The sequence below is a fragment of the Lissotriton helveticus genome, chromosome 11, assembly GCF_964261635.1.
Source record: "Lissotriton helveticus chromosome 11, aLisHel1.1, whole genome shotgun sequence".
Classification (NCBI taxonomy): Eukaryota; Metazoa; Chordata; class Amphibia; order Caudata; family Salamandridae; genus Lissotriton; species Lissotriton helveticus.
In genome coordinates this window covers 533,884,479-533,911,697 of record NC_136072.1, presented here as the reverse complement: position 1 = coordinate 533,911,697, position 27,219 = coordinate 533,884,479, and the positions used below count along the sequence as shown (strand labels likewise).

Genomic DNA, 27,219 nt, shown 5'->3' with positions numbered 1-27,219 from the left:
AACTTCCTTGTGCTAGTGGGACTAGTCCCCTGCAAACTGCAGGTAAATCATCTCTCCAAATCTAAGCAGTCGCTGGACATCGTGCCATCCAAGGGATCGGCCAGAAACAGATGGTCCAGGGCATTGTGGGAACTGTAGTCCTGCCTTCCACAAAGTTGCAGGCCGCTACTGTGTTCCTCTGGATGTCTAAGAAGCTCCCTGCTGAGCTTACCACTGCCAAGGCTTGTTAGTTGCCAGGTCGGCAACTGACCCCTTCACTCGACTCTGCACCTAGGGGACACTCCGTAAAACCTTCATCCGACGGCAGCGGCGCAGTTGTCAATATTTTGCGCCCTGTTTTTCTGCAGCACAGTGTAAGCAGTAAAAATAGCTTCCCCGTGGCTCCCATTCAGCACCAGGAACAGCTAGGATAACACTGCACCAGGGTTTCACGAGCCAGGTAAAATTAAACTGACTGTCGATGCTTGGTCCTGGGGCCCGCGTCACCTTGTATCCTGCAGGGGTTCCACGTAACTCGACCTGCAAGTGACTGATTGCCACTAGTTGTTTTTTTTTCTCACTATTGCCCGCAATGATATATTTTCACAGAATTATTTTGCACTGATTTTATTTTGCTTGAAAATTTTGTAACTCCAGTTTTATGTATGCCATTCCCTTCATTTTGGTGTCTAAATTAAGATACAAATCTGCTTTATTTTTGTAAATTGGTGTCCGATTTCTCTATAGTCATGTCAACTACTTGTCATCCATGTTGGCACTCTGAAATGCGTAACAGATATTCCTCTAGTAAAGCCTGACTGCTCTTTGCCACACTACCAGGACTGAGTTAAGGATTTATTAGTGTGAATCCAAGGACCATCTCTGGGTTTTGTGATAGCATTGCATGTTGAAGCCTAACCAGCATCACCACATAATACTCCACCTTCTTACAAGCACATATACTCTCATGTCCTAGTGCAATGTAACACAGAATAACAAAGCTTTCTTGGTCCATTGAGTGTGTGCACTAAATCCTTTTTCCTTACAAAATGTGACAACCAGACAGAAGATCCTCTCTGCCCAATGTTTGTCTCCCCTTCCCCGTTTAGCAACAGAGGAAACATCCTGTGATCATTTGTAGTCTAGAATGGACTTTGGTTGGAAGGTGCACTATGAATCTGCCGTACTCTTCTTTTATTCCTTCCCTTTTAAGCATTACTAACCTTCTGTTCTTCATAAGTTATGTAGATACATTATTTTTAAAATAACTTCCACTCTTAAGTCATGTGGCCACCACATGATGCAAAGAAGTAAAATCCCAGGCTACAATCTGCTATTCTGCTGTTGAAACATCATAGTGATATGGAAGAAAAAAAATCTTGGTCTACAGTTTCTTTTTCCTTATTTCTAATTCTCTGGTTAGTTCTGCATTCTTATTCTTATGTGTCTACTTTGGCCTCACTCAGTACTGTCAAGAGATTCTATATTGTATTGAATGCATGTTCTTTAAAAGGATCCCCATGCACTGCTATCAAGAGATGTAAAGCCTTCCAAGTCCATTGAGTGCACATACTAAACTCTCTTACTCCTGTGATGCAGTCTAGAGACACGGGCCCCTCCTTATTCATTGAGTGTGCTGTCCGGATATGAATTTACCTTGAAAAAACGGAAAGACTAAAGGCGTTTGGCAAAACAGGAACAAGTTGGTTTGATAAGATGCAGCGGCTGTGAGAGCATTCAAAGAGTAGCTTCTGATGAGTCTCAATGTAATGAGGTTTTGGTGGGCATTTTATACAGTTGCTTGAAGTATATTAAATCGATTTATAAATTCGTGTAGAGCATGTGGGTCCGGCCCTAGTCATAACTTATAAGTACAGCCCTCTGATACGGGGGACACTGTGGTTCTTGACTTCGGGGCCAGGGATTTGGGCAAAAACACCAGTCTTCCAGAGCAGACCGGGGTGGTTACACCCTTACACGCTCTCCTTGTAAATCATCACTTCTCCTTGTCCCAAACCATAAAAGAAGCGCCTCTCCCACATGGTGCCCAAACCCACCGTCAGGAATAGTTCGATAATAGATTATATTTTTGTTAGTGAAGGGCTGGTTCCCACTCTCCATACCTTTGAAATCGACTGGGACGAAAGCGATCATAGATCCCTACGCTCACCATTGCACCTAGCTTCTACAAATTCACAAAGTTCTACATAGAAACAAATACATAGAATCAAATGGTCGATTAAATTAGGAGACAAGTTATCGGCCTGGATAGAAGAAAGGAAGACAGCCAATAACCGAATCAGTCCCAATACAGCATCAGAATACTGGAAAGCCCTTGTTGTGGACCTCCAGAAGGTGTTGGGCAATGGGCAACCGAAATCCACTTGTCTAATACAATCTACTAAGCTACCCCCTCATTCCAAGAACATAATTGCCAGGAAGCGGGCCCTCAACAGGGCTCTTTACGCCAGGAGAAGAGGTTTTAAATTAGGAATTGATCATACCCTCACCCTGCTTAGGGCAAACTACAAGAAGAAAGTATGGCAGTAGAAAAGGTAGTTTAAGGAAGGAGCGTGGCTTAAAATGTTCACTTTATTAAAAGATAAATCCGTTCATGACTATGGAGGTACATAAATCGCCTTGCCAACCCAGGGACCAACAAAGAGAATGGAGTGGCAGAAAGGGATTGGCTTAGTCACATGAATCTGCTATATACAACTGACCAATTAAATGGAGTAGCTCTCTCAATTTCGCCCCACCCCAGACCCTGCGGTCCAACAGGGTATATTAATCACAGAAAGTACAGTACTTACCACAATTAAGTGGCCTAATGGGATCCCGGCTGCTGTGTTTAAAACAGTGCATGAATATTGGCAAACAATTTTAATGCCACTCCTCAATTATGCGTTTGTAACAACAATAATACTGGTGTTTTGGAGGGGCTCAATTCTGTTTGCCATTCGTAAAATTGGAAGACCATTCCAGCCCCGCAAATTACAGGCTCAACGCTCTCCTAAATCTATAAGCAAAGGCCTACGCACGTATCCTTTTAAAAGAGCTGGAAACATGGGCTGCAGATGAAGGAATGCTCCTGTTGCACCAGTCAGTCTTTCGACTGGTCAGCTCAACAACGCACATCAACTTAGCCCTGGTGTATCGTTCCACACAAGCCGTTAGGAGGAAGTAACCCCTCTTTCTTTGCTGCTTTGTTGGCTACAGCACTGCCTTTGACAACGTGGATCGGGGTAGGCCATGGAGGAAGTTAACCTCCTGGGTGATTCCATCACAGCTTCTCATGGCGGTCACATAATTATACCAAGGAACTTGGGTGATGGTAAAAGCAATCCCTACTACAGGTACAACTAGAGTGCCTACCAACAACATTCTCAAACAGGGCTATGTGCTGCCCCCTGTTTTTCAATCTTTAACCAGCAGACATGGGAGCAGCCCTGGAAGAAGCCAGTTTAGTTAGCCCAAGGCTGGGCTGCGTGTTCCAATCTTGCAGTATGCTGATGACACTGCCATCATGGACCACACCAGGGTAGGTTTCCAGAGAGCCCTCAATGCACTTCACCGCTACAATCTAGCAAACAACCTCCATGTGAACCAGAATAAAAGCAAAGTTATTGTATTTGGCAAATACCCTCATAAAAAACAATATCATTGGCAGCTGGGGGACCTACTACTAACGACCGCCCCATCTTTTAATTACCTCATAGTGTGGCTATTGGAAAGGGCCATCTCAGCAGTCCACCTAAAGCACCTCAAAACAAAGGGCTCCACAGTTATTCACCTGCTAAAGCGTCTCAGCAATCAACTATAAAGTCTAATAGCCGAGCTCATGTTGACTGTATTAAGAGTGAAATTGATCCCGGGTCGTAACTATGGCCATAAGACCTTCCCCGTCGCCCTTAACACGTTTCTAACAAACTCCCAGATTAAGGCCTATAAGGCAACTCTACTTGCTCCTCGGCAGGGCAGAAGATCAAGGCTGAGGTTGGAATTGGGCCTTGGGAGGCCTGATCACTCTTGACAGGGGGACCCAATAAAGTATGATCTCCGGGTCCTGCGGGCCCCTGAGTCTTGACTCAAACACCATATGAGAGCAGTATTTTTACGAAGTAGGGTACCTGTAGCAATCTCAACTAGCAACTGCAATAAGATCCTCGAAGATCAGGACTGAAAGCCTGCAAATGGAAGATATCCCATTCTCAGCCTAGAAAAAAGTTGTGAATAGGCAAGTGCTTTTAACCTCTTTTTAACAAGGCATTGGGAGTCTTCGGCACAACCCGTTGACAGAGGCACTAGATCAATCTTATAAACCAGGGAAGGCACAGCCATGTTTTCAACTTGCACTCTCTGCCCAGGCCTGCAAGAAAGTTCTCTATATGAGGCTAATTGCCCTGCCAATCGCATACTTCAATTCTGCCTGGGCTAACCAAGAGGAAGTAATCCCCTGCAGGCTATGCACATATCGTAAAGAATCTTGGCTTCATCTATTGTGTTGTTGCTCCAAACTGGCTGATGAACTACATCGCCTATCCCTTCCCTTGTTTTGGCTGAAAAGAATCGGATCTCTGCTTCACTGAAAACGCACCCCAAACCCTAGCCAGATTGGTGAAGTTCGGCACTCTCATTTGCCACTCACTAGCTGAAGCAGCAATAATAGCGACAGTCCATACCACATAGATCTTGAACTCCTCAATTAGCCTACAGGAGCTGTGTTAATCCGGAACTGACACTTTCATTGGTCATGAAAAGTCTCTCACATGGTTACGCAGCCTTGGACTTGACAGACACCGGCTTGGAACTACCACGTACCTAAGGAAATTTGCATACTTTCAGTGTAGGAATATCTTACCAGCTAACCTCCAAACATCTTGTGATGACCAGTCGTGTGCAGCTACTCCCCTAACAGTAGGAGGATCAATAATCTAGTATTGGGCACATTGCACTCAGCATGCCTTGGAGACCATTCGTGTGCAGCCTGTGCTCAAACAGAAGGAGGACTAATAAGTTTGTAGCTGGCACAGTGCACTTTACACTTTCACCCCTGTAACCTCGGACATTGCTACTTCAAAAGCAGTGGCTTTTCATGGCACACAGATGTGTGCAGTTGGGGCTCTAACAGCAGATGGATCACAAACTTTAAATCCTGCACACCGCACTTTATACTCTTAATCTTGCAACTCTGGACATTGTCGTTACAAAGTTCACAGTGTTGAATTTAGTTGCTCAGAATATTTGCCAAGTTTTAATACCAGTCGAATTAAAATAATGCTTATAATATTTCCCTGGCTGTAATTTTATTTGCTCAGAATCTTTGCCAACTTTTAATACCAGTTGAATTAAAATAATGCTTATAATATTTCCCTGGCTGTAACGCTTAATGACTTTATTTTAATTTCATGAAATGGTCTTGATATGTACTGATTTTAATTAATCGAGCTGGAACACCGTTTCAACTAGTGTGGGCCTGTGTGTATGTGTCCAGATGTCTTTCATGAGAAGCGTGTGATTACTACGTGTGGCGTGCATGCTGTGTCCTGATTGTCTGAGTGTTCTCAACTACACGTGGCATCTAACTTTGCGGTATATTTCGGGGAACATGAGCTTTTGGCCAAACGTTCTTTATTGGGGCCAATTTCCTCTGAACTCTTTGTGGTGTAGCTGCCCATCTTTGGAATCTATCAGGGTTTCTGCTGGTTGTGCGCTTGTCTACAGGCTGAATGTAACCCCACCTGTGACCTATCAATCGGTAGGCCTGGATTTCGGTCGTAGGGCCTGTCTGACCACGTATCTCTGACTCTGGGTTGATGGGGAGGTCATCTTGGGTGAATTCGGCACCAATGATATGAGGCCTTTGCATAAAACATGGCGGTCATTGATATCAAATTTACCAACATTCTCATTATTGTGTGTACAGTTGTAGCATACATCGACATCACTTTTACTATTCTTGACATTTTTATGCATGCATAGTTTATGGCGTACATCGACTTTGCATTTACTGGTATTGCTGATGTTGGCCTTGCACATTTCATGGTGTGCATTAACATCATATTCACCGATATTACCACGTGTGAATACTACCCTTCTCTTTTAACACACTACAACACAGAGAAAATCTTTCTGATACTCCAATGAGTGCCATGCATGCAACCAAGATCCGCAGGATCCCAATAGCCCATTGGATCTGTTCGGTGCTTGTCCTCACAAAGTAGATCTCCTCCAAGAAGTGATAGATTGCACTTTACTCTCAAGGAATTCACAGAAACCCTAATATGTTAACTATTAATTTTACACCAAGGACTTATACTCTTCACTATCACTTGGTGCAGAAAAGGTGCCACTAAGCAGCTGCAGAAGAACCATTTGGTTCATGCAAGCGTGATTACACAGATGTAAAGGAGATGTATAATTAGCAGTGTGCATATTAGAAGTTTGAGGCAATAGTAAATGAGCATTGTCCCTCATCTTGCTGGTGCCTCGATTCTTGGGTGAATCCATAGATCTACGGACATATAGTATAAAACCAGGTGTTTACTTGCCGTTTGCTTTAAATTGATTAACACCGGAGTAAGAATTGAGCGATAAGCTCCCCCATGTTTCACTCCGTTCAGAAATTTAGTCACTGGCGTGACCAGCCTGTGTTTCCCTGTCATGCTCCCTGCAGATAAACAGACTCTATTCTTCCTAGCTAGCCTCTTTATAGTCGCCACCCTAGTAGGTGTTCAGCAGATCCATCCCAAGCGTATTTGTAGTGCCCCGCCCGGGTGTGTGCTCAGTCTATTTTGTAAAACAAACTCAGTAGATATGGTGGCCATCCCTAGAGTGCAGCCAAGCTGCTCACATGCATGCTATATGTGCATACAGTGACTCACCCTCGTCTGTGTTCAACTGGTCCCATGCTTGATAGAGATGCTGGACAACGCAGGTATGCACCCAAGTTAGCTGGCATGCTGTAGTCAAATAGTCCAGCTGAACTATGTACCAAGCCTCTCCCAGACGGCGTACTCTTTACAGATCCTAGTGTATACCTAGGGTGTCTTGCCCAAGCGTTTGGAATACAGATAAAATGAATGAATGAGTGAATGAATTCATTTATTGTATGATTAGTTGACATTCACTACTTACAAAAAGCTAAAAAGATTATAATAGTAATCTTTCTTCTATACAGATAGAGGTCTACCTTAGTATGAATTCTGACTGCCAGTGAGTGTAATTCACATTGATACAGGAACTAACTAGTGTGTGCTCAGCTTACCCCTCCCAGGAATGGCTCCAGTCCAGGTTTTGTCTTTGATTTGAATTGTGGGACTTTAACTCTTGTTTATTCCTTTATAAATCAGGACTAGAAGTCACAGAATACAAAGAAAATAAATCTGGACTGGAGCAGTTCAACACACATAGAGTTGGGGAAACTTGGTACCTGTGCAGCTATTCGCCCTTGTGTGTGCTCAGGCGTACTCCATACCGATAGTATCATATCCTAGCATAAACCTAGCTTGTCCTTCCCAGGGTTGCTTCTTCACGTACACTTAACTATGCGCCCTTAGGCTGTATGGTGCTCCATTTTTTTCTACTGAAATAAAGAAATTTAATCGAGGAACTTCTACTTCTGTGATTTATTGGAATTGAATTCTATATTGATTTTTATTGTGCTATATGTTGTGGTGCACCTGTGCTTTTATGTTTAACACTTAGTTATTCGCCCTATTGAGTGCCAGATTTACCCCTTCTAATTACCCTTAATCATGCTTTTTGCAAATACACATCAAATGATTGCATATTTTTTCTTGGTTTGTAGGTTTTGGGCACGTGAAGCTGGAGCTTAAGACAAAGTCTTCTAGTGGAGTGGTAAGTATTAAATGGAAGGAGTCTACTTGTGATGCAGATTCGATGTGTTGTGCACTGACAGTGAGATGTTTTGCAGTGATGCCACTGTTCTCTTTGCAATGAAAGCACAGATAGTCTAAATGTCCTGTACCCGTACTACATACAGGGGCATACAGTCTGCCCAAACATTGTCTGCTGTAGTTTGTCCAACTGTTTCTCCTTCTCAATGTGGTTGGGAACCCTACTTTGAGCAGTCCAGGCTGAGAACATGTTCTGAAATGATTTTGTAGCTTTAAGATTTTTGTTACCTAAATCTCTTGCCTGAGCGATTGCACTCCATGCGGTACTAGCTTCACCCATGTCACATGTTCCCGTTTTTCCACCTTGTAGTCGGGTCTTGAACTATTCTGGATCTCTTCACGCTTTTGAGAAAGATTTCCCATTTTTTTCTTCTGTGACGTTGGTCCTACAGGGCCTCCCTGCGTCTCAGACCATATTACCTTTCCTTTGTCTTCTTTTTGGGAGTACTCTTCTCTAACTGAATAATTGTGTTCTTCAATGTAATCCTCCCTCGGCTGGTTTGCCCTCCATTCTCGTTTTATTACTTGGATCCTTCCATGACATTTTTCGATACGGGCCCATTTTAATCTGACGTTGCCTGTTAAGAAGCTTCCGTTTGGTAAATTCAAGTACTTTCTGTACTGGAATTCACCCAAGATCCCAATACTCGTCTCCATCAGAAGCTGACGCACAGAAGACGTCCATTACCTTAACTGATCTTGGACATTTCCTCCATCTAGAATGCATATATTCTAAAGAGGAAAGTCTGGAAACCACACACAAACACTGTTTAACTAAAATCTTTTTTCTCAGCCTTTTAACCCACTTGCCAACGTGAATATAGCATTGTTCTGATTTGAGCAAACAACAATGCAGTATTTTACTTGAAGAAACTGGGTAATACACACAATTTCGCCCTTTGCCTGCAGTCAAATTAGGTTGTGGTGTCAGAATTTCAGTACAACTAGTTCATCTTCTAGTGCAATGTTGCCCGGATTGAAAATGCCACTTGAGTCACATAATGGGATTTTGACTTGCAGACTTTCACCACCAAAGTCAAGCCAAACTGTCCTCCTGTCTGTTTTGCCAATCAAAAGTCAGTTCAAAGGGGAGCATTTCTGTTCAGGGCATCCCCCGCAGAGTATCCCCATTTCCACCTATCCGCAAGACTGTAGTCCAGTTCAGAAGACTTCACTTTACCAAACTGATATTGTCCTCTTCAGCTAGGCCTTATCAGATCTGGTTTTCAGATCTCCATCTTTACAAGAACTAATTTCTAGATATCCCAAGCTACCCACATGTTCTATCTCAACAAGGGTTATATTTGCACCCTGCTCTTTCTTAGAAAGCACTAAGTCTGTCAGATAACTGTTATCTTTTTACCATTTGTAACTTTTCCTCTCTAACCCTGCCGACAAAGCATCCAGGTCAACTACTGTCTGATGAATAGTGGACCGCATTTCTAAATTTTACAACATTTGCGGAGTTTACTTATTTTAGGAACTTCTGTCTCATTCCAGCTGAGCAAAGGCTGCATCAGTAGCCTTGAGACAAGTCTTGGAAATATTCAGGACAGCCTTCTGGGCTACACCATATGCAAAGGCTTCTCTTGAGATCTTTCATCTAGATGTGGCTATACAGTTTGCCTAGGAAAATGTGCGTAATTCGTTTGACTTGGTTCTGCATATTCTCTGCCTGCCTTGGACCCTTTAAATTTATAGAATTGTAAGGTGGGGGAGCTTAATGTGAGAACAAATGTGAAATTACTGTGATGGTGATTCAGGTAATCTTCGATATTCCTCTCACTGATTCACAACACTCACCTTGCCATCCCTCCATGATACACCTTGTTGCCCTGTGGGGGAGCTTAATGTGAGAACAAATGTGAAATTACTGTGATGGTGATTCAGGTAATCTTCGATATTCCTCTCACTGATTCACAACACTCACCTTGCCATCCCTCCATGATACACCTTGTTGCCCTATGGCTTTGTATGAAACCCATGCAAATTTATTTAATGTTTAAAAAAGTTGGATGTATAGTGGACTCCGAGCCTGGCATGCTGAGACAGGTGTAAGAATGAAAGTCCTCAAAGATCTTAATGCTACAGCATCTTTTCGGAGCAGTGTTACAATACAGCATTCCATAAGGAGGGTACGCAAACAAGCTAAAAGGAGGGAGGGGGTCAATGGTGAAGATAACATGAATCCCTATGAAGTTAATTCAATTTATGGTCCTTGCCTGATGAACCTATCATGCCTGCCAAAATGCCAAATCTGTACTTTAAAACAGCTATGGCTGCCCGTACTGTCTGATCTTAGAGTCTCAGGCCGAGTGCCTGTTAGTGTAGCCTTTACTGTGCATTGGAGGCTCTATGGCTGCTTGAGTTGAGTGATCATGATTCAGTTTGTACTTGATTTTTCTTGAGCTCTCGTGTGAATGAGGCGCAGTGGTTGTCTATGCTTTTCCTTTTCTGAGTGACAGGTAGAGTGTCATCGTGTGCTATGTCTGCTCTGTGTGATGAAGTCACCATGCCTTCATGTGCTGTGCTAATTCTGCTAAGAACTTACTGTAGCAGTCCATGTTTTTACCCGTCTCCTGATGGCACGTGGCATCCTGTGCTGCACTTGCCATGTGCCATCTTGTCTTCCACCAGACCAGATTGCATTCAAAAATGTTCACAAAATAAACAGTATGGTTTTTTTAATTGGTCTCTTCCAAACATTACATTTTTCTTTCCCTTTTATGCTGACTTTGGATTCTTCACTAAGATGGTAAGAAAATAACTCAAAAATGCTTTTTGATGCACCTGTTTTTCCCTTTTTTACTACTTATATTCACTTAGCCTCATTTTCATTTCCACTTTTTCTTATTTCTTTAACTGAATTTTGTATACTTGTATATACTTATTTAATTTGTAAAGAGATTGGTACATTCATTGGTGGCCTGCCATGAATACAAAAATCTACACATTTTACAAAAACAGTTTGTTCACCTGCTAAGGATCATCGAAATTGACTTTCTCTTATAAATCCTCTTTAATCTGGTGTCTTTAAAGATATAGGTTTGAAAGAAGTTATGTCCTACATTTACAGTAAGATGAGCTGCATTTTTGTACAAAGCATATTATTACTTGCACCAATGTGCAAAGGATGCAGCATAGTGGTCCAATACTGAACAATTACAAATCTATGTATTAATTGTAGGAAGATATATATATATCTTGCATCCTGGTGCAGTTTGGGAAATGCCTGCTCCAGCAGCAGAAAAACACCTTAAACTTATCCTGTTACTTAAACATTTTTAGCAATGCCCTGTTTGCGCAAGTGGCTTTCATGTGCCAGCCATACCAATAGTGTTCTTCCGCCCCAACAGGCAGAATGCAGCGTTTCATTCCTCTGGTACTTCCCCGATTGAAGCTAATCCTGAAACTAAAAATGGAACTTTGATGTCCATTAGGCATGCAGCAGCTTGCATTGAGCTTCGAGCGTTGCAAAGGACATGGCCAGTTCTTTTGGTGACTAACTGTGTCAGGGGTCACTAAGAAATAGTCTTCTATGTCCTAGAAGGTACAGGTACATATGGATACTTGAAAGTTTGTGATAGGATGGAAGGGTGTGCATTTGGTATTGGCAAAAAGCACTGAATCAGGAACGTCTCTTGGTACAGATCACAAGGCCAATACCCGCTACCATAGTACCCAGTCCATTTTCTCCTGCTCACACGGGGCACATAGAATTATGAGTATCTAAATGAGGAAAGTGCAAGGGGGATCAGTTAGCAGTAGGACTTTTTAGGTCTGACAAGACGCGGAAGGTGCCACTAGGACTGTTGTCCCTCAGAACTACTAGACCAGATTAGAGCACCCTGGAGTTCATCAAACTCCCAAAGTCATTTGACCAGAAAGATAGTTGAGCTGTTGTCCAAATCCTCCAATTGGCAGTTCAGTCAGTCGTGTTCTGTGTTCTTGCTACCACTTGGTTAGTAGCAGTGTTACTTAGGATCCCACGTTGCTCTTGTTTCTGAATGGGGCACTGTAAAGAGGTGATAAAACATAATTTTCAAAGTAAACCCATTGTTTCAGGGATGTGGAATTCCTATAGCCTGACGCCCAGGACATATTGTTTGGGTCAAAGGCAACACGTTTTAATGTGTATTTTGTCCTTGGGACAAGTAGGCCCAACCCTACAGCACAACTCCTTTGGCTTCCAGTTTACAGTAAACATATTATGGATAAGGGAAGGGCATTGTCTGCAGTTAAGGTAATGTTTGTGTCCATGTGTTAAAGCTGTTCAAACTTGTATTTATGGTTCATGAATGCAAAGCCTTTAATATTAGGATGAGCGCTCGAAGTAAATGTTGAAAGATCGGACTGCACCACTGACAGTGGTTCCAGTATCAAAATGTGTACACACATTTTGAAAGTTTAGCAATATGAGGCTATGTATAATTCTCCCAGAATGCTTTCTGATTCGATGCAAATATTTGCAGAAGCTCCAAAGCAAGATTGATGAGTCTTAGCTTTCAAAATAAAGTAGCTAAACTACTGTAAAATATTAGGTACCATTTCCGCGCAGCATCGTTTGGTAAAATGTGTTGCTCTTTGCTAGTATTTCCCAAAGATCTTCATAACAGAAAATCAGTGTAAAAAAATAAACAAACATTTGCAAAGCCAACAGGTCTGAAATTGGTGGTCAGCCTTTTTGATTTGTTAATGTGCGACTTCTTTTGGCATGGTTTATGTAAAACCTTATTGGTGTGGGAGCTGCTCGGCCTCATAGTTATAACAAACATTGGCAAAAGCAAAAATTGTTTTTGGTCTCAAAAAGCACACATTGCCACAGTAGTTCCTGGCACTGAACAAAACTACTGTGTGTGCAGATATGCTGCTTGTGAAAGAGCAGAATGCTTTCACTCACAGTGAAACCAGCCGATAGACCGAGAGAGCCAACATTTTAGTACACACAAAAGGTCATGGTTAACACCAGATCTAATTAGGGGTACAATTATTAAAGAAAGTCTCAAACGCGCACCCATGGTATCTGTCTTTGCATTAAGAGGAGATCGATAACTTTCACGAATTCAAAGGAATTTACAGAAGTAGGCCTAGAAATAGTACTCGTAGAAAATATTTGTGACCTGTATTTTAGCATGATCAAATATGCTTGTGTAGTTTTGCTCATGCAAAAATCTGAGTGTTTGAAAGTTCACTTTTCCTCCAGTTTTTGCCCAGCCCTGAAGAAGTTTCACATCTGCCATTGTCAGAAGTAAAGTTCCAACCCTTCTCAATATGGGAAAAGATTAGAAAAGAGTTGGTGAAAACCCTTACAACATGCAAGTTAGTAGGTTTGCACAGACTCAAAAGTGCATTACAACCCTGGAACGATTGCTTGCTACTACCTTCAGCTCCAGTATTTAGATCTGCGGAAACGTGGCAACATATGGGAATGATTCCCATGAATCCTGGCATAATCAGAGAGGCTATGTCTGAGCTCTTTTATAACAAGATTGCTGCCATAATCTGTTACAGCATTACATGGCAGAAAAGGGGCTAACGGATTTTGTTACAGGACAAGTAGATTTATGAAGCCACCCGTCCCATGGACAAGTAGATATGTTATTAAATTCCACACCCCTGCAGTTTAAACAATATCAGAATTTGCTTTGACATTCCTTTCTTGTGCGCATACAGAGCCTAAAAAGAATGATAAACATAAAAAACAAGTCTATACCGGTCCATTACTGGTATACAACTCTTTGGCCGATCAACTAACAATTCCAACTCTGCCTTTTCCAGTGCTTAATCTTCAGCACGTCCTTAAACAGTTCAGCTTAAGGGGAGGAGTTTAATTCTTCTGTTTTTGTTGTGTTTTTTTCCTCTGTTCCGCCTAGCACCCATGTGAGAAGTGCTAGGACTACCTTCACTTTGTTTTGATTGGATGAACTGGGCTCATCTTATTTGAACAAGAGTCCTTGGTTTTTCAGTCTGATTCCTCATTCTCCAAACTTTGGTCATGGTCTTCCAATTTTCTTGAACAACGTACAGGTGATGAGTTCAGGCCTCAGCAAGGCCCAAAGGTACCGAAAGGGTTCGCCCTTCTGTGTACAAAGTCCTTAGACTTACAAATGAAGTTGGCAAGGAAACTGGAAATACAAAAACATAGTTTAATAAACCTTTAAAGGTGGTGATACAACCTCCACAACACTTCTACAGTATTGTACAGAGTAGCACACTGAATACAAGCACATGGCCCCTTTTATACACAGTGGAAGGGGTTCAGTTTACAGCTTAGACAGAGGTTACAACCACGTAAGGACATTTCCAAATATATCAGTGGGTGGAGCTAACAGTATTTCTAGAACATGGGAGGGCTATGCTAATAAGGAACAACTGTTACTTCTGCTGAGCATGCGCTACACTCTCAAGAAGGACTAATAATAACTGTTGCTAGGTAGAATCCACAGTGTAACTGGCAGAGAGGTAGGACAATCAGAACATTGAGCACATGGCAATGTAGGGCATGAAAATGGTGGACTCGAAATACAAAATGAAATCCCTATACTAGATATTTGGACTGATGCATTATGGCTTCAGCTAATGCTTAATAATACCGCTGTTTTATTTACAACACAGGTGCCCGGGCCAGTGATTGTCAGTATGTTGCAAAACACACTAAGTCCAGATTCCTTTTGCCATTTGTAATCCATATATCCACATCTTCGTCAGAGTGCCCCTCTACATCCTCAGTGTGGTCTGGAGGAGTGGAGATTCAGTTAGTTTATTTGCACCACAATGCAGAACTCCCAAAAAGCACCACACAAGCTCTTATTTCTTCTATAATGTTGCATCCAGGCGAATATATGGCGAATTGCATCATGCTAGCTTTTATCCGCTAGCAAGGAACCCATTTTCAGATCACTCAGGTGAGAAGCATGTCATTGTTGCAGTTTTTCGTTCTGTGAACCAGTTTATGTTTGTGAAGATTGTGTTGATTTTTGCTTCAATGATCGGTGTGTAATAGCATCTTGTCTTCGTTTAATTTGTTTTTGTTGTTTTTTTGCCAGGAATTCACAAGTTTTGGTTCTTCTAACATTGAAACTGGCAAAGCCACAGGCCAGCTAGAAACCAAATACAAATTCGAGAAAATGGGGACGACTTACACCCAGAAATGGAACACAGACAACACCCTGGCCACTGAGATAGCCATGGAAGATCAGGTGAGTCATGAACTGTAGTCTGCTGTGATGCAGCGTATGTAATACCAGCCCAAAGCCGCATGATTGCTATCGTGATTGGGAGGGCAAGAAAGAACAGGTCAAAACAGCACACTGGGCACTGGTGATGCACAGGGTCACGGAAGACGAGGCTAGAAGACCATGTTAGCCATTGAGATGCATGGGATCATGAAGTAACACGTGATCACCACATGCTAGTCACTGGCATTTAGGGAGAAAAGCTTCAGAAGAGCAAGCAAAAACGTCCCTGCAGTTATTGGTTGAAAAAGAGACCCTGGAGAGTAAGCAAAAAAAAGTACTGCAGTGATTGATAGTGGGGAGTGTGGGGAAATCTTGGGAATGTGTTGAGAATAGATTGTCAGCCATTGGGCAAGAAGATGGCCACTGTAGCGCATTTGACAGTCCATCAAGATGGAGAGGAGTGAATTAGATTAGCATTAATAAAGAACTGGGAAAGAGCAGGTCAGAAAAGCAAACTAGTCCGTGAGGACTGAGATATCAACAGTTCATGTGACAATCGCTTGATGGTCATCAGGCACGTGGAGAATAGAGAGTTCTGTGGATTAGCATGTCTGAATAGTACTGTGCTCCATAGGGGTGGGTATATTTGCAGAGGAGCAGGCAAACGCATGCCGTGGGGGAACATAATATTAGGGAGGGCAACGGAAGAGTGAGTTAAGCGTGGAACATGGCCGCTGGCAGCTCGATAAGAGGAAGATTTGCACGGTCATAGGGAATACCTTGAATGTAATGTGTTTGGATTATGGGGCTACTCTTGCAGTGTGTGATCTAGGTGTGACAGGGTATGCTAGCTACAGATTGTAATGAGATGAAACACAGTGTAACAGACTATCTTTTCTCTGTAGTTGGCGAATGGATTAAAGCTGGCCTTTGATGCAACATTTGTTCCCAACACTGGGTGAGTCTTCATACTTGATGCCACCAGCTTTGCAAAGAACATTATGATTGAGGCAGAAAGACTGAACTTCAGCTCTAGTGCATGATTTCCACATGAGATACTGGACCAGCTGGACAGCGTCCAATTAAATGTTGTTTTGCTAATTTTTGATGTATGCTGCCTATATCTCTACCGTATTGTGACTCTCTTGAGAGTTGATTCACGTAGTCCCTTGAAAGTCATCAGAATAGTATATTAGACACTGAGAATGACAGATGATTCTTTGTGCTAGGTCTAGACCTGACTTTTGTAATTAACTAGTTGTGTCTGAAGTACAGCTCAAGGTAATTAAGTTGCTGACAGAATGTTGTAGCATTGGTGTATAATCCTAGAAGCTTAAAGAGGAAAACTTCTCCCCATCCAGTTCCATTCTGAGCTTTGGTATCTGTTACAGCACCAGAGCCTAGGATTTCAAATGTGAATCTTTTTGACCGCGCAAACCCAGGTAACCTTGCGATTTCCGAAGGCCACTTTTGCCATGAATCGGAAGGATTTCTTATAAGAAGCCCTTACTCCACTTGTAATATTGGCTAGAAATAATTGGCTGATTATTAAGTTGCTTGCAGTCTGCTGAGATTACCCATGATCGCTGTGAATCCCTCTCCAGAAATATACACTAATTCTTCGGGATCCCTAATGTGTTAAAAACACACACTGAAGGAGGAATCGCCTCTGAGTACATAGTTCAGTAAATCCCACACTGCCATCGGTGTGGGTTTTTTGAGCGGAGTTGTTTGGTACCAAACACTCCTGGGTTCAGAAAAGCCATTATGGTGCTGGGGAACTAGAGTTGTCGAGTTTCCAGCCCATGTACCCTATGACTTCCCTGGCACTTCCAATATCTAAGAATGGACTCGTGCAGCTATGCCCTTAATTGGGGTATTGTGCACCCTGCCTTAGGCTGTAAGGCCTGCTAGAGGGGTGACTTTCCTATACCTTAGACAGTGCTTGTTGGCATGGCACACAGGCAGTGTGCCATGTTGACTTTGTGGTTTTGTCTGCACCGGGCCAAGCATGCTGTGGGCAGTGCCTGGCCTAGGTTAGGGGTGCCTAGTGGGACCTTATGCAGTCCCAATAACTTGGGTACCATTTACCAGGGACTTACAGGGGACTGAAGGGGCAATTGGGAAATAGTTTTAGTGAAGAAGCACTGGCAAAGGGTACCTGGTTGGTAGGTACCTGAGCACTAAAATGGAAACCACATAAATGTCCAGGCAAAAAGTGGAAGCTAGCCATGTCAAAAGAGACATTTTCTCACACCACCTGTAAAGAACACCATGAGCTAACATTAAAGTTCGAGGCATGTGGGCTGCTGAATTCATATCTATAGCATAGATCGCCGCCTAGTGTTGGGTCCGGATGATTGCACATTGTTGTCCTGGAAGAGTCTTCGAAGTATCACGAGATCGGTGGCTCCTCCCCTGGACTACAGTGTGCATGGGCATCGACTCCATCCCCAGATTGTTTTTTTCCGCCATTGGGTTCGGATGCATATTTGATCACTCAAGTTCGGATTCGATAAAAACTTTCTTTTCGGCCCAAAGCCCTTTCCCATATCGTCGGTATTGTCTTGCATTCGGTGCCCAGCTCTGTACCGGCTCAGTTCCCGAGTCGGGCATCCAGAGGAGTCGCGTGGCTCTTCGGTGCTCGAGGCCCGGCCAACGCAACAAGCCTTATTCGACGACACATCATGGAACGGAGCCCGTTCAAAAGGTGCCCCGTGTGTAACTCGAAGAATCCCCACATCGATGTCCACCCGGTGTGCAACAAGTGCCTGTCGCCGGATCACGATGAAGCCAACTGTATGGCTTGTTCTCGTTTTCGCTCCAAGAAGACGATTCGACTTCGGCGCGTGGCGCGCCAGGAGGCCCAGCAGACGACACCTGACCCGATGAACATTTTCGATACCGAGGGAGAAGAGGCAGACGAGCAGGAAGATCGAGAGCCGATTTCCAATCCAGCGGCAGAGATCGACTCCAACTACGATGCAGACGTAGAAATGCTCAATGCAGAAGAAATCGTCGACGAGGTAAGAGACGACGATGAGGCCTATGGGGCCACGGAAGATAGCTCAGGCGAAGAGCTATGCCCCGTTCGGACAATAACTAAGGCTCAGGTCGAGGGATCGCCACATGGCCTTACCCAAGATCTTGCACCTAGATTCACGGTCTCGCCTCCGGGCCCGGCTACGGACACTTTTACGGAGCCGCCATTGGTCAAATCGAAACCGAAAGTGAAAGCTTCGGTCTCGACAAAACCAAAAGTGATAGAGGCGCCGTCGAAACAGAAAGCGCCTGTCGCCTTGGTCGGCTCCAGGTCTTCGGACCTGTCGGTGCTGACTAAGCCAAAGAAGGTTGTCGAACCGGTGAAGTCACTCAAGGGCGTCGAGACGAAGTCTGTGGCACCGAAAGCGCTTGTCAAGGCCGTCGACGCCAAAGGCCGTCGACACAGACAAAGGACTCGGAGCTCCAAAAGCTGTCGATCATCCACGTCGGCCGGACAAGGCCAAAAGTACTGCTACCGTCGAGTCCGCACATAGTAGTTGCTCGAGAGCACCTGTTGGCTCGGCGACACCGTCCGCATCCTTCACGAAGCAGGTGTCGGACTCCTTGCAGTGCATTAAGGACAAGGCTTCCGCAGTCGATCCGAAGGATACTTCCACCCCGAAGCCTGCCGCCAAACCGCAAAAGTCGACGGCGCCGATTCAGTTCACGCTGCCGCCAAAAGTAGCGCCGAAGGCGTTCGCGCCCAAGAAGGTCGTCAAGGCGTCCATGAAGGTATCCACGGAGCCGAAGCCTACCCCTGCAGTTGTAGGCACAAAGCATCGACAACCCCTACTGGAGGAGCAGTCTGAACAATTTATCGACGCCGACACCGGTAAACTTTCCATCTACAAGCGAAAGATCACACCGGCACAGCCTATGGAGTCCTACACAATTCCTTTGTAGAAGAAAAAGGATTCCACAGATTCCCCAGTTCTTGTTGAACTGATTAATCCACGTGCTCGGGACACTGCTCCAATCTCGCCCAATTACTCGGATGTGGAGGCTGGGGAAGGTGACTATGATGAATACAACTACCCTGCCGACACTGATCCTGAAGATCAGCATGACACATGGGCAGATGCTGCGGACCCAGGGGATCCACAAACTGCCCCAGACACTCAAGTGTATACTGTCAAAACCTCCTCTACTGAGGATTCTGCAGCATTTAATGCGCTTATTGAGAGGGCAGCCAAGAATCATGACGTCCAGCTTCATGCTGACCCTATTGAAGTAGACTTTCTGTTTGACACCGTTTCCACCTCTGAAAAGACCGTAAAGACTCTGCCAATGCTGAAGGGTGTCTTAAAACATGCTGCAGACATTTTTAAAGAACCCACACGTGCCAGGGTTATAAACCCCAGAATTGAAAAAAAAAGTACAAGCCGGCACCTGGCGACCCTACCTACATCAAGGGCCAGTTGCTGTTGGACTCTCTAGTTTCTAATGCCCGGTAGAGGGCAAATTCACAAACTACTGGTGATGCTTCTCCCCCTGACAAGGAATCTAAGGTGCTAGAAGCATCAGGGAAGAGGGTGGCGGCTCAAGCGGCCAATATCTGGCGCATTTCTAACACGCAGGCACTCTTGGCCAGATATGACCGGGCACATTATGATACACTTGAAACCCTGTTACAACACTTGCCAGATGAATATAAGGAGGCAGCAGAGATGCTCATTCAAGAAGGGAAACTCATCTCAAATGCTTCTATTAAGTGTGCACTGGACGCAGCGGACACCGCGGCCAGGGCCATTAACACAAGTGTAATGTTGCGGCGTCAGGCCTGGCTCAGAATCTCCGGGTTCAAGCCGGAGATACAAACCACCATCCTAAATCAGCCTGTCAACCCTGATCACTTATTTGGACCTGAGGTGGACACCACCCTGGAAAAAATCAAAAAAGACACCGAGACTGCAAAGTCTATGGGGGCTCTCCAGTCCCAGCAGTTCAGGGGTAGTACTTTTCGTCGCTCAAGCAATAGAGGTGTTTCCAGAGGCCAGATGTCCCAGCAAACACAGTACACTAAAAGTGGTGAACAAACCTCATACAACAAACAGAGTAGAGGTGGCTATCGCGGAAACAGCGCCAAGGGCAGAGGTCGTGGAAACAACAACTCCCGATCCTCCGCCGCCAACAAACAGTGACGCCTTCTCACTGCTCCCCGACCATACAACACCAGTCGGGGGGAGACTCCAACAGTTCCTGCCAGTCTGGACATCCATCACCACAGACAGGTGGGTCAGAAAGCTTATCCAGTACGGTTATTGTCTGGACATCCACTCCACCCAACATCCCCCCAAAACACCGTCCTATGTCCACAGAGCATTTGCACTTATTGCAGCAAGAGGTGCTCGTCATGCTGCAAAAAGGGGCAATCGAGCTCGTACCAGTGGAACAAAGAGGCTCGGGAGTGTACTCCCTGTACTTCTTGATCCCAAAGAAAGACGGGTCCCTCCGACCCATATTGGACCTCAGACCCCTAAACCAGTACATTCTCTCAGAACACTTTCATATGCTCACGCTGCAGCAGGTTCTTCCGTTGCTCAATCAGGGGGACTTCCTCGCAACATTAGATCTAAAAAATGCATATTTTCACATTCCACTACATCCGTCACACAGAAAATAAAAAGATTCACCATTCAGAATCAGCATTACCAATTCAAAGTCCTCCCTTTCGGAGTGACCACAGCGCCCAGGGTGTTCACAAAGTGTCTAGCGACAGTGGCTGCGCACCTCAGGAGGCAAAAAGTTCACGTCTACCCTTATCTAGACGACTGGCTTGTCCAAGCAAAGTCGGCCCAGCAGTGCGCTGCCAACATGTCCCATACCATTCACCTTCTTCACGATCTGGGATTCTCACTAAATTATCCAAAGTCACACCTTCAGCCAGCCCATGTGCGGCAGTATCTGGGCGCGATAATAGATACTCTGGCGGCCACAGCGCAGCCGAATTCTGTGAGGATCAACAGCATTCAATTGCTAATACAGAAATTCAGACCGCAACACTCGCTCCCAGCACGAGTGTTCATGCAGTTGATAGGCATGATGGCCTCCTGCATCTTCATAGTCCCGCACGCGAGACTACATATGCGTCTGCTTCAAGAGTGCTTGGCACGTCAGTGGAATCAGGCTCACGGACAGTTAAAAGACCTAGTGTTGGTGACCGGTCGTGCATACAACTCTCTGCATTGGTGGAATCCACACAACCTTTGCAAGGGCCGACCGTTCCAGGAGCCTGTTCCACAGATCATCCTAACGACGGACGCTTCTCTCCAGGGTTGGGGGGCTCATGTGCTCCACTACACAGTGCAGGGACTATGGACGACGCAGCAAAGGAAGATGCACATCAACCACCTAGAGCTGATGGCAATCTTCATGGCAATGAAGGCATTCAAGGTACATCTGTGCAACAAAGTCGTGTTGATCCGGACGGACAACATGACAGCCATGTACTACATTCAGAAGCAAGGAGGTACACACTCTCCACAGTTCTCTCATCTGGCTCAGAGCATGTGGAAGTGGGCCATTCAGAGGAACATCTTCCTCATGGCGGAACACCTCCCAGGCAAGGACAATCAGATGGCGGATCTGCTCAGCAGGTACAGCCACCAAATGCACGAGTGGGAGATACATCCATCAGTACTCCACCCGTACTTCCAGCAGTGGGGTCATCCAGAGATAGACCTGTTCGCCACAAGGGAAAACGCCAAATGCCAAAGCTTTGCCGCCAGGTTCCCGCACCCACAGTCGCAGGGCAATGCGATATGGATGAACTGGTCAGGCAAATTTGCGTACGCTTTTCCCCCAACACCTCTAATACCGCTGGTGGCACGAAAGCTATGGCAACACTCGATGACGCTCATCCTGGTTGCTCCAACGTGGGCACGCCAACCATGGTACACCACGTTTCTAGAACTTTCCGTGGTACCGCATCAAAGGCTGCACCTCACACCCAGACTTTTGACACAGAGCCATGGCGACATTCAGCACCCAGATCCGCAACAGCTCAACCTGGCGATCTGGCGATCTGGCTCCTGAGGTCTTAGAGTTTGGCTACCTCAACTTGACTCCTGACTGCATGGATATCATACGGGAGGCAAGAAAGCACACCACCAGAGCATGCTACGCAGCAAAATGGAAGCGGTTTGTGATTTATTGCGTAGACCACAACATTGACCCGCTTGATGCGTCCACGCACAACATCATTTGTTATCTGTTACATCTTTACAAATGCAATCTGGCATATGCTTCCATTCGAATACATTTATCCGCCATAGCGGCTTATCTCCCTTTTCAGAGTGCCTGCCATTAAAGCTTTTCTAGAGGGGCTCAAACGAGTCATTCCTCCCAGGACCCCACCTGCTCCTGAATGGAATCTTAATGTGGTCCTCACCCGACTGATGGGTCCACCTTTTGAGCCTCTACATTCTTGCGAAATTCAGTTCTTAACATGGAAACTGGCTTTCCTGATAGCCATTATGTCACTGCAACGTGTTAGTGAGCTCCAGGCGCTCACTGTACAGGAGCCATTCATACAAATTCACTCCAACCGGGTGGTGCTGCGCACTAACCCTAAATTTCTTCCAAAGGTTGGTTTCACAGTTCCATGTCAATCAGACTATTGAACTGCCTGTGTTCTTCCAAAATCCTGAGTCAGTGGCAGAAAGAATGCTCCACACTCTTGACGTCAAAAGGGCTTTGATGTACTACATCGATAGAACCAAAGATTTTAGGAAGACGAAACAACTCTTTGTTGCCTTTTCCGCACAACACAAGGGCAACCCCATTTCCAAAGCCGGTATAGCCAGGTGGATCGTTAAGTGTATTCAAATTTGCTATCACAAGGCTAAGCGCACTTTTAACAATCCCCCCAAGAGCCCACTCCACCCGCAAGTTGGGGGCCTCCATGGCTTTCCTTGGAAATATCCCTTTAGAAGACATTTGTAGAGCAGCCACATGGTCTACCCCACACACATTTACAAAACAGTACTGTGTAGATGTGCACTCCAAGCAGCTGTAGGGCAGGCTGTTCTAAAAACACTTTTTCAAACGTCTGCAGCTGGCACAGGCGGCCGCCGCTAATGGAGGGACTGCTGTATATTCTATGCTATAGATATGAATTCAGCAGCCCACATGCCTCAAACTGAATATGCTACTTACCAGTATGCATCTGTTCTTGGCATGTAGGGCTGCTGACATTCATATCGCCCACCCTCCTCCCCGGCGACTGTAGCGGCTGCAGAATTTACACTTACTCTTAGCATGGTCATTGCTCACACTGTTACACTCCATCTTCGCCACAATGGCTAAAAACAATCTGGGGATGGAGTCGATGCCCATGCGCACTGTAGTCCAGGGGAGGAGCCACCTATCTTGTGATACTTCGAAGACTCTTCCAGGACAACAATGTGCAATCATCCGGACCCAACACTAGGCGGCGATCTATGCTATAGATATGAATGTCAGCAGCCCTACATGCCAAGAACAGATGCATACTGGTAAGTAGCATATTCATTACTTTACTTTAATTCTCATTGCATCCAAAACTTGCTTCCAAATCCAAAAATGTCAAAGAAGTAGCAAAAACATATTTGAGGGACAAACGTACTTGCGGCACAGTGAAAGTTGTATCCTGCAGCCCCTCTTTGACTGTGTCTGGCCTTCTTTGATTCACCACCACCCAGTGGACTCAACAATCTGAATTATCTGGAGCTACTCCACCTTTTTATTGACGTTCAGCAGCCAAGCACAAGGCTCTGCTTATTCGTGAGGGTGCATCTAAAGTGTATCCCCTTCCCTAGTCATGGGTAGCCACTGTTTCCTCACACCAAACAGTAAGACTGAACAGTTTTATTTACCTATTTCAAATAGCAGCACTGCATAAGAATATCATAACTAGATTTATTGAGATCTAAGTATCTTATCACTAATTTGTAGCAGGTTAAAGAACAAGTATTTGAAAACAATGATTTACTGGTTCGATTGAATACAACAAAATACTTGTGATATTTCAGGAAGGGCTGAAAACGGCGAGATCATAATTGTGTCTGGGAATTAAAATGTGTGGAATTTCTAAATGAACCAACTGCTAGTCCCATAGAGTTGTTGCAGCTTCTGTAAAGGGTTTTTGGGCTAATGAGGATGTAAATCTTGTTGGGACAGGGACTGTACTCTGCATGTTAAAAAGGTGTGTACCCCTGCCCTGAATGCCTGGCTGTGTGTTAAATTGGTATCTTTAGTTATTTTGGCTCTGACGTCACGCTAATCTAGTGTGTCTGTGTGTAGAGGCATAGGCCTGTCTCTGGCAATGTGAGGTCTAGGTTCTATCTTGAGACCTACTGACCATACACTGGGTGCATGACAAGTAGCAGTCATGGTAGTGCACCGTGTATTGTGAACCTGTAATACAACCAGACTTTTTTCTCTGTCTGTGTAGCCTACTAACCACTCTCATGTAAAGTACTGCTTATATGTGAAACTCAGAACCATGCTCTGACATTCCGTGTGCATATGAACCATTTGTGTTTAATGTGTGTCTGTCTGTCTGTCTCTGTTTTGGGATTAGTGGGATCTATTTTGAATGCCCCTAATTTCAGCATGGCACAAGATGGAGAGTGAATATAGTTTCTTCAGAAGGTTAAAGTATATTGCCTGCACTATTGTGGGCGGAGACCCTAAAACTGAAGCGAAAAGCATGAAGACCAGCTTACCTTTAGAAATTTCCCAAGGACCTTGTTAGCAAAGAACTGCTCATTAATCCTTTGTGAGCACTGCTATGTGGTGAATGGTAGGAGTGAGGTGTAGAAATGCATTTTCCATTGTGCGTGGTAAGGACATTTCTTGGGAGAGCCTATCCTTTTGCCTATAGTTATTACTGCTGCAGGAAGGATTGTGACAGCCAGGTGCATGTTGCCCCTATTTTGAGTACTCCTGCTTGAGCCATCCCCTTACTGTCTGCTGTGAGAAAAATCGCTTTAGCTCAAAGTGTATGCCTAGAGTGCAGCCCGGAAAGGACATTTGAAAGAGAACAACCGAAACCAGTCCTGAAGCCGTAGACACTGGATCCACCTCCCCTGTCTGGAAAAGGTGTATTAAATTGGGAACCAAACCATCCCACTTTATTCCAGTCCAAGTTCTTCTTGACCAAGGAAGCGAGTGCTCCACAGAGTACTCTTAAGAGCTGCTCTATAGCCAGGACTAGTGTCTGCCTGACAGCCTGTCTCCCAGATGTGTGTGGACATCACCGGAAATCAACACTTTTTGTTGGATAAGATGATAGTCTGCCTAAAGAACTTAGAAGCCTGCCTGATGAGATAGGAAGTGTGCCTGACCCTGATAGGAAGTGTGCCTGACCCTGCAGGAAGAGAGACTGGTGAGGAGAGGCCAGGTGTGTTCCTGGATTGAGGAGCCCCAGAGAAAATGGACGACCCATGAGAGCAATATAGGAGAGATCAGTGCTTTAAATGTGGTCTCTGCGCAGTTCAGGCATGAACTGCACCAAGACATTACCAGAGCATGTCCTACCATGTAGGCAGGCAGTCCGCCACAAGCTCGAGAGAATGGTTCTGCTGGTGCCGAGGACAAGGACATATACGAGTCGAAGCTGAAGTGGGCAATCCTGTTCATCCCAGAGGCTGCAACTGCCCCTAAAATCACCACCGCAAAGAACTTTATGTGGATGCTTCCACAGTCCAGCGCCGGACTGCAGTCGAACATGATGGCCGTGCTGCTGTACTCTGGTGCCGCTGCCCAAGCTGCCTTCCTGAGGCGGCCTTGTAAACCTTGTCCTGAGTGAGGCTGCTGCAATGGCTTGGCCAAGAGAAAAGATTCAAGCCCTGAGGGCTATTGTTAAATCTGCATCCATCACATTGCCTTGAGTACAGAGAACAAAGCAAGTAAACTGGGCCTACAAAGGGGGCAATAGACTAAGGCACAGGCAGGCCTGCTTGAGATTATGTGAAACAAGAACATTAAAGACAATTAAATGAGTTGCCCCAGGAACCAGTGACAACTTTTGAGTCTTCTGCACCAGAGTCTAATCTTTGGCTGAACTCTTAGAGGGTTGGTGAATGGTAATAGCAGGATCGCTCAATAGCAGGATGGAGAACGATTACCAGTTTGCAGGTAGTGGTGTGGACCCCAGGGGCAAACAACCCCAACCATCTTGTTTGGGGCTCAGTAGCTCCTGTCTGTTCCGTGGCCCCTCGAACAAAGTCTGACAAATGTCGATTTTACCAGCTATAAGGAGTTCTTGCTCCAGAGTTCTCTTTAACTGAGTTGGTGAGTAATTAGGCTAAATAGGGTTATTTGTTTAGGTGAATAGTTTTATACACCAGTCAGCAGATCTGGAATTGGATCCTAATTTCCATGACTTACCAGTGCAAGTTTGCTAGTATAGATGAGACGTGATCACATTATCTTTTGTAAATAAGACTGGTTGTGGAATTGTAGATCTGCGTTTAGTGGGCGTGTGGAAACTGAGGTCTGCCTACTAGTATGATATTTCCAAAGTTTAGTAGAGAAATGACAAAGCAGGTGTTGCCTTTTCCAGATGGATAGACAATTGTAAGTGTCTCATCTTTATAAGTGAGTGAAGGTGACAGTTGACAGATTTAACTATTCTGCGCGGGAAAGTGAGATGTTGAAGCCCAGAGTAGAACCTAGAGATTAGTTGGAGAGAGATGGCGAAAACCCTTATGCATTTAGCTCATCTTAGGTGAGGGTAAGCAGTAATATTTAATTCTCATTGTAATAAGACAGAACTCGGTTTTTGTGCAGGTTAAACCCATTTGAAGACACTTACCTGAGGAAGGGGGGAGGCGAGGAGGCCCCCACTGCAGCCGCCGCCGCCAGGAGTCATTTCTTGCTGACCACAGCGCCGCCGCCCCGGGACTACACCTCCCGGCAGCCTCAGCGGCGGCGCTGCATTGACACGTCACCAGTGCGCCAGGAGGCGCTTCAAAGCTGCGCTCTGCTCGGCGGAGCGGGGGGAGACACTTACCTGAGGAAGGGGGAGGCGAGGAGGCCCCCACTGCAGCCGCCGCCGCCAGGAGTCATTTCTTGCTGACCACAGCGCCGCCGCCCCGGGACTACACCTCCCGGCA

At 45.1% G+C, this 27,219-nt stretch overlaps 1 protein-coding gene across 1 annotated transcript in view; it reads left to right on the top strand.

The window, feature by feature from the left end:
* The window catches only part of VDAC3 (voltage dependent anion channel 3), a 50,788-nt gene that overhangs the window by 10,654 nt on the left and 12,915 nt on the right, over nucleotides 1-27,219 (top strand). Inside the window, exons 3-5 of the mRNA XM_078666223.1 lie at nucleotides 7,790-7,839; nucleotides 14,945-15,097; nucleotides 15,982-16,034. Of these exons, the coding sequence (XP_078522349.1) occupies nucleotides 7,790-7,839; nucleotides 14,945-15,097; nucleotides 15,982-16,034 (256 nt within the window). The remainder of the gene's footprint in view (nucleotides 1-7,789; nucleotides 7,840-14,944; nucleotides 15,098-15,981; nucleotides 16,035-27,219) is intronic.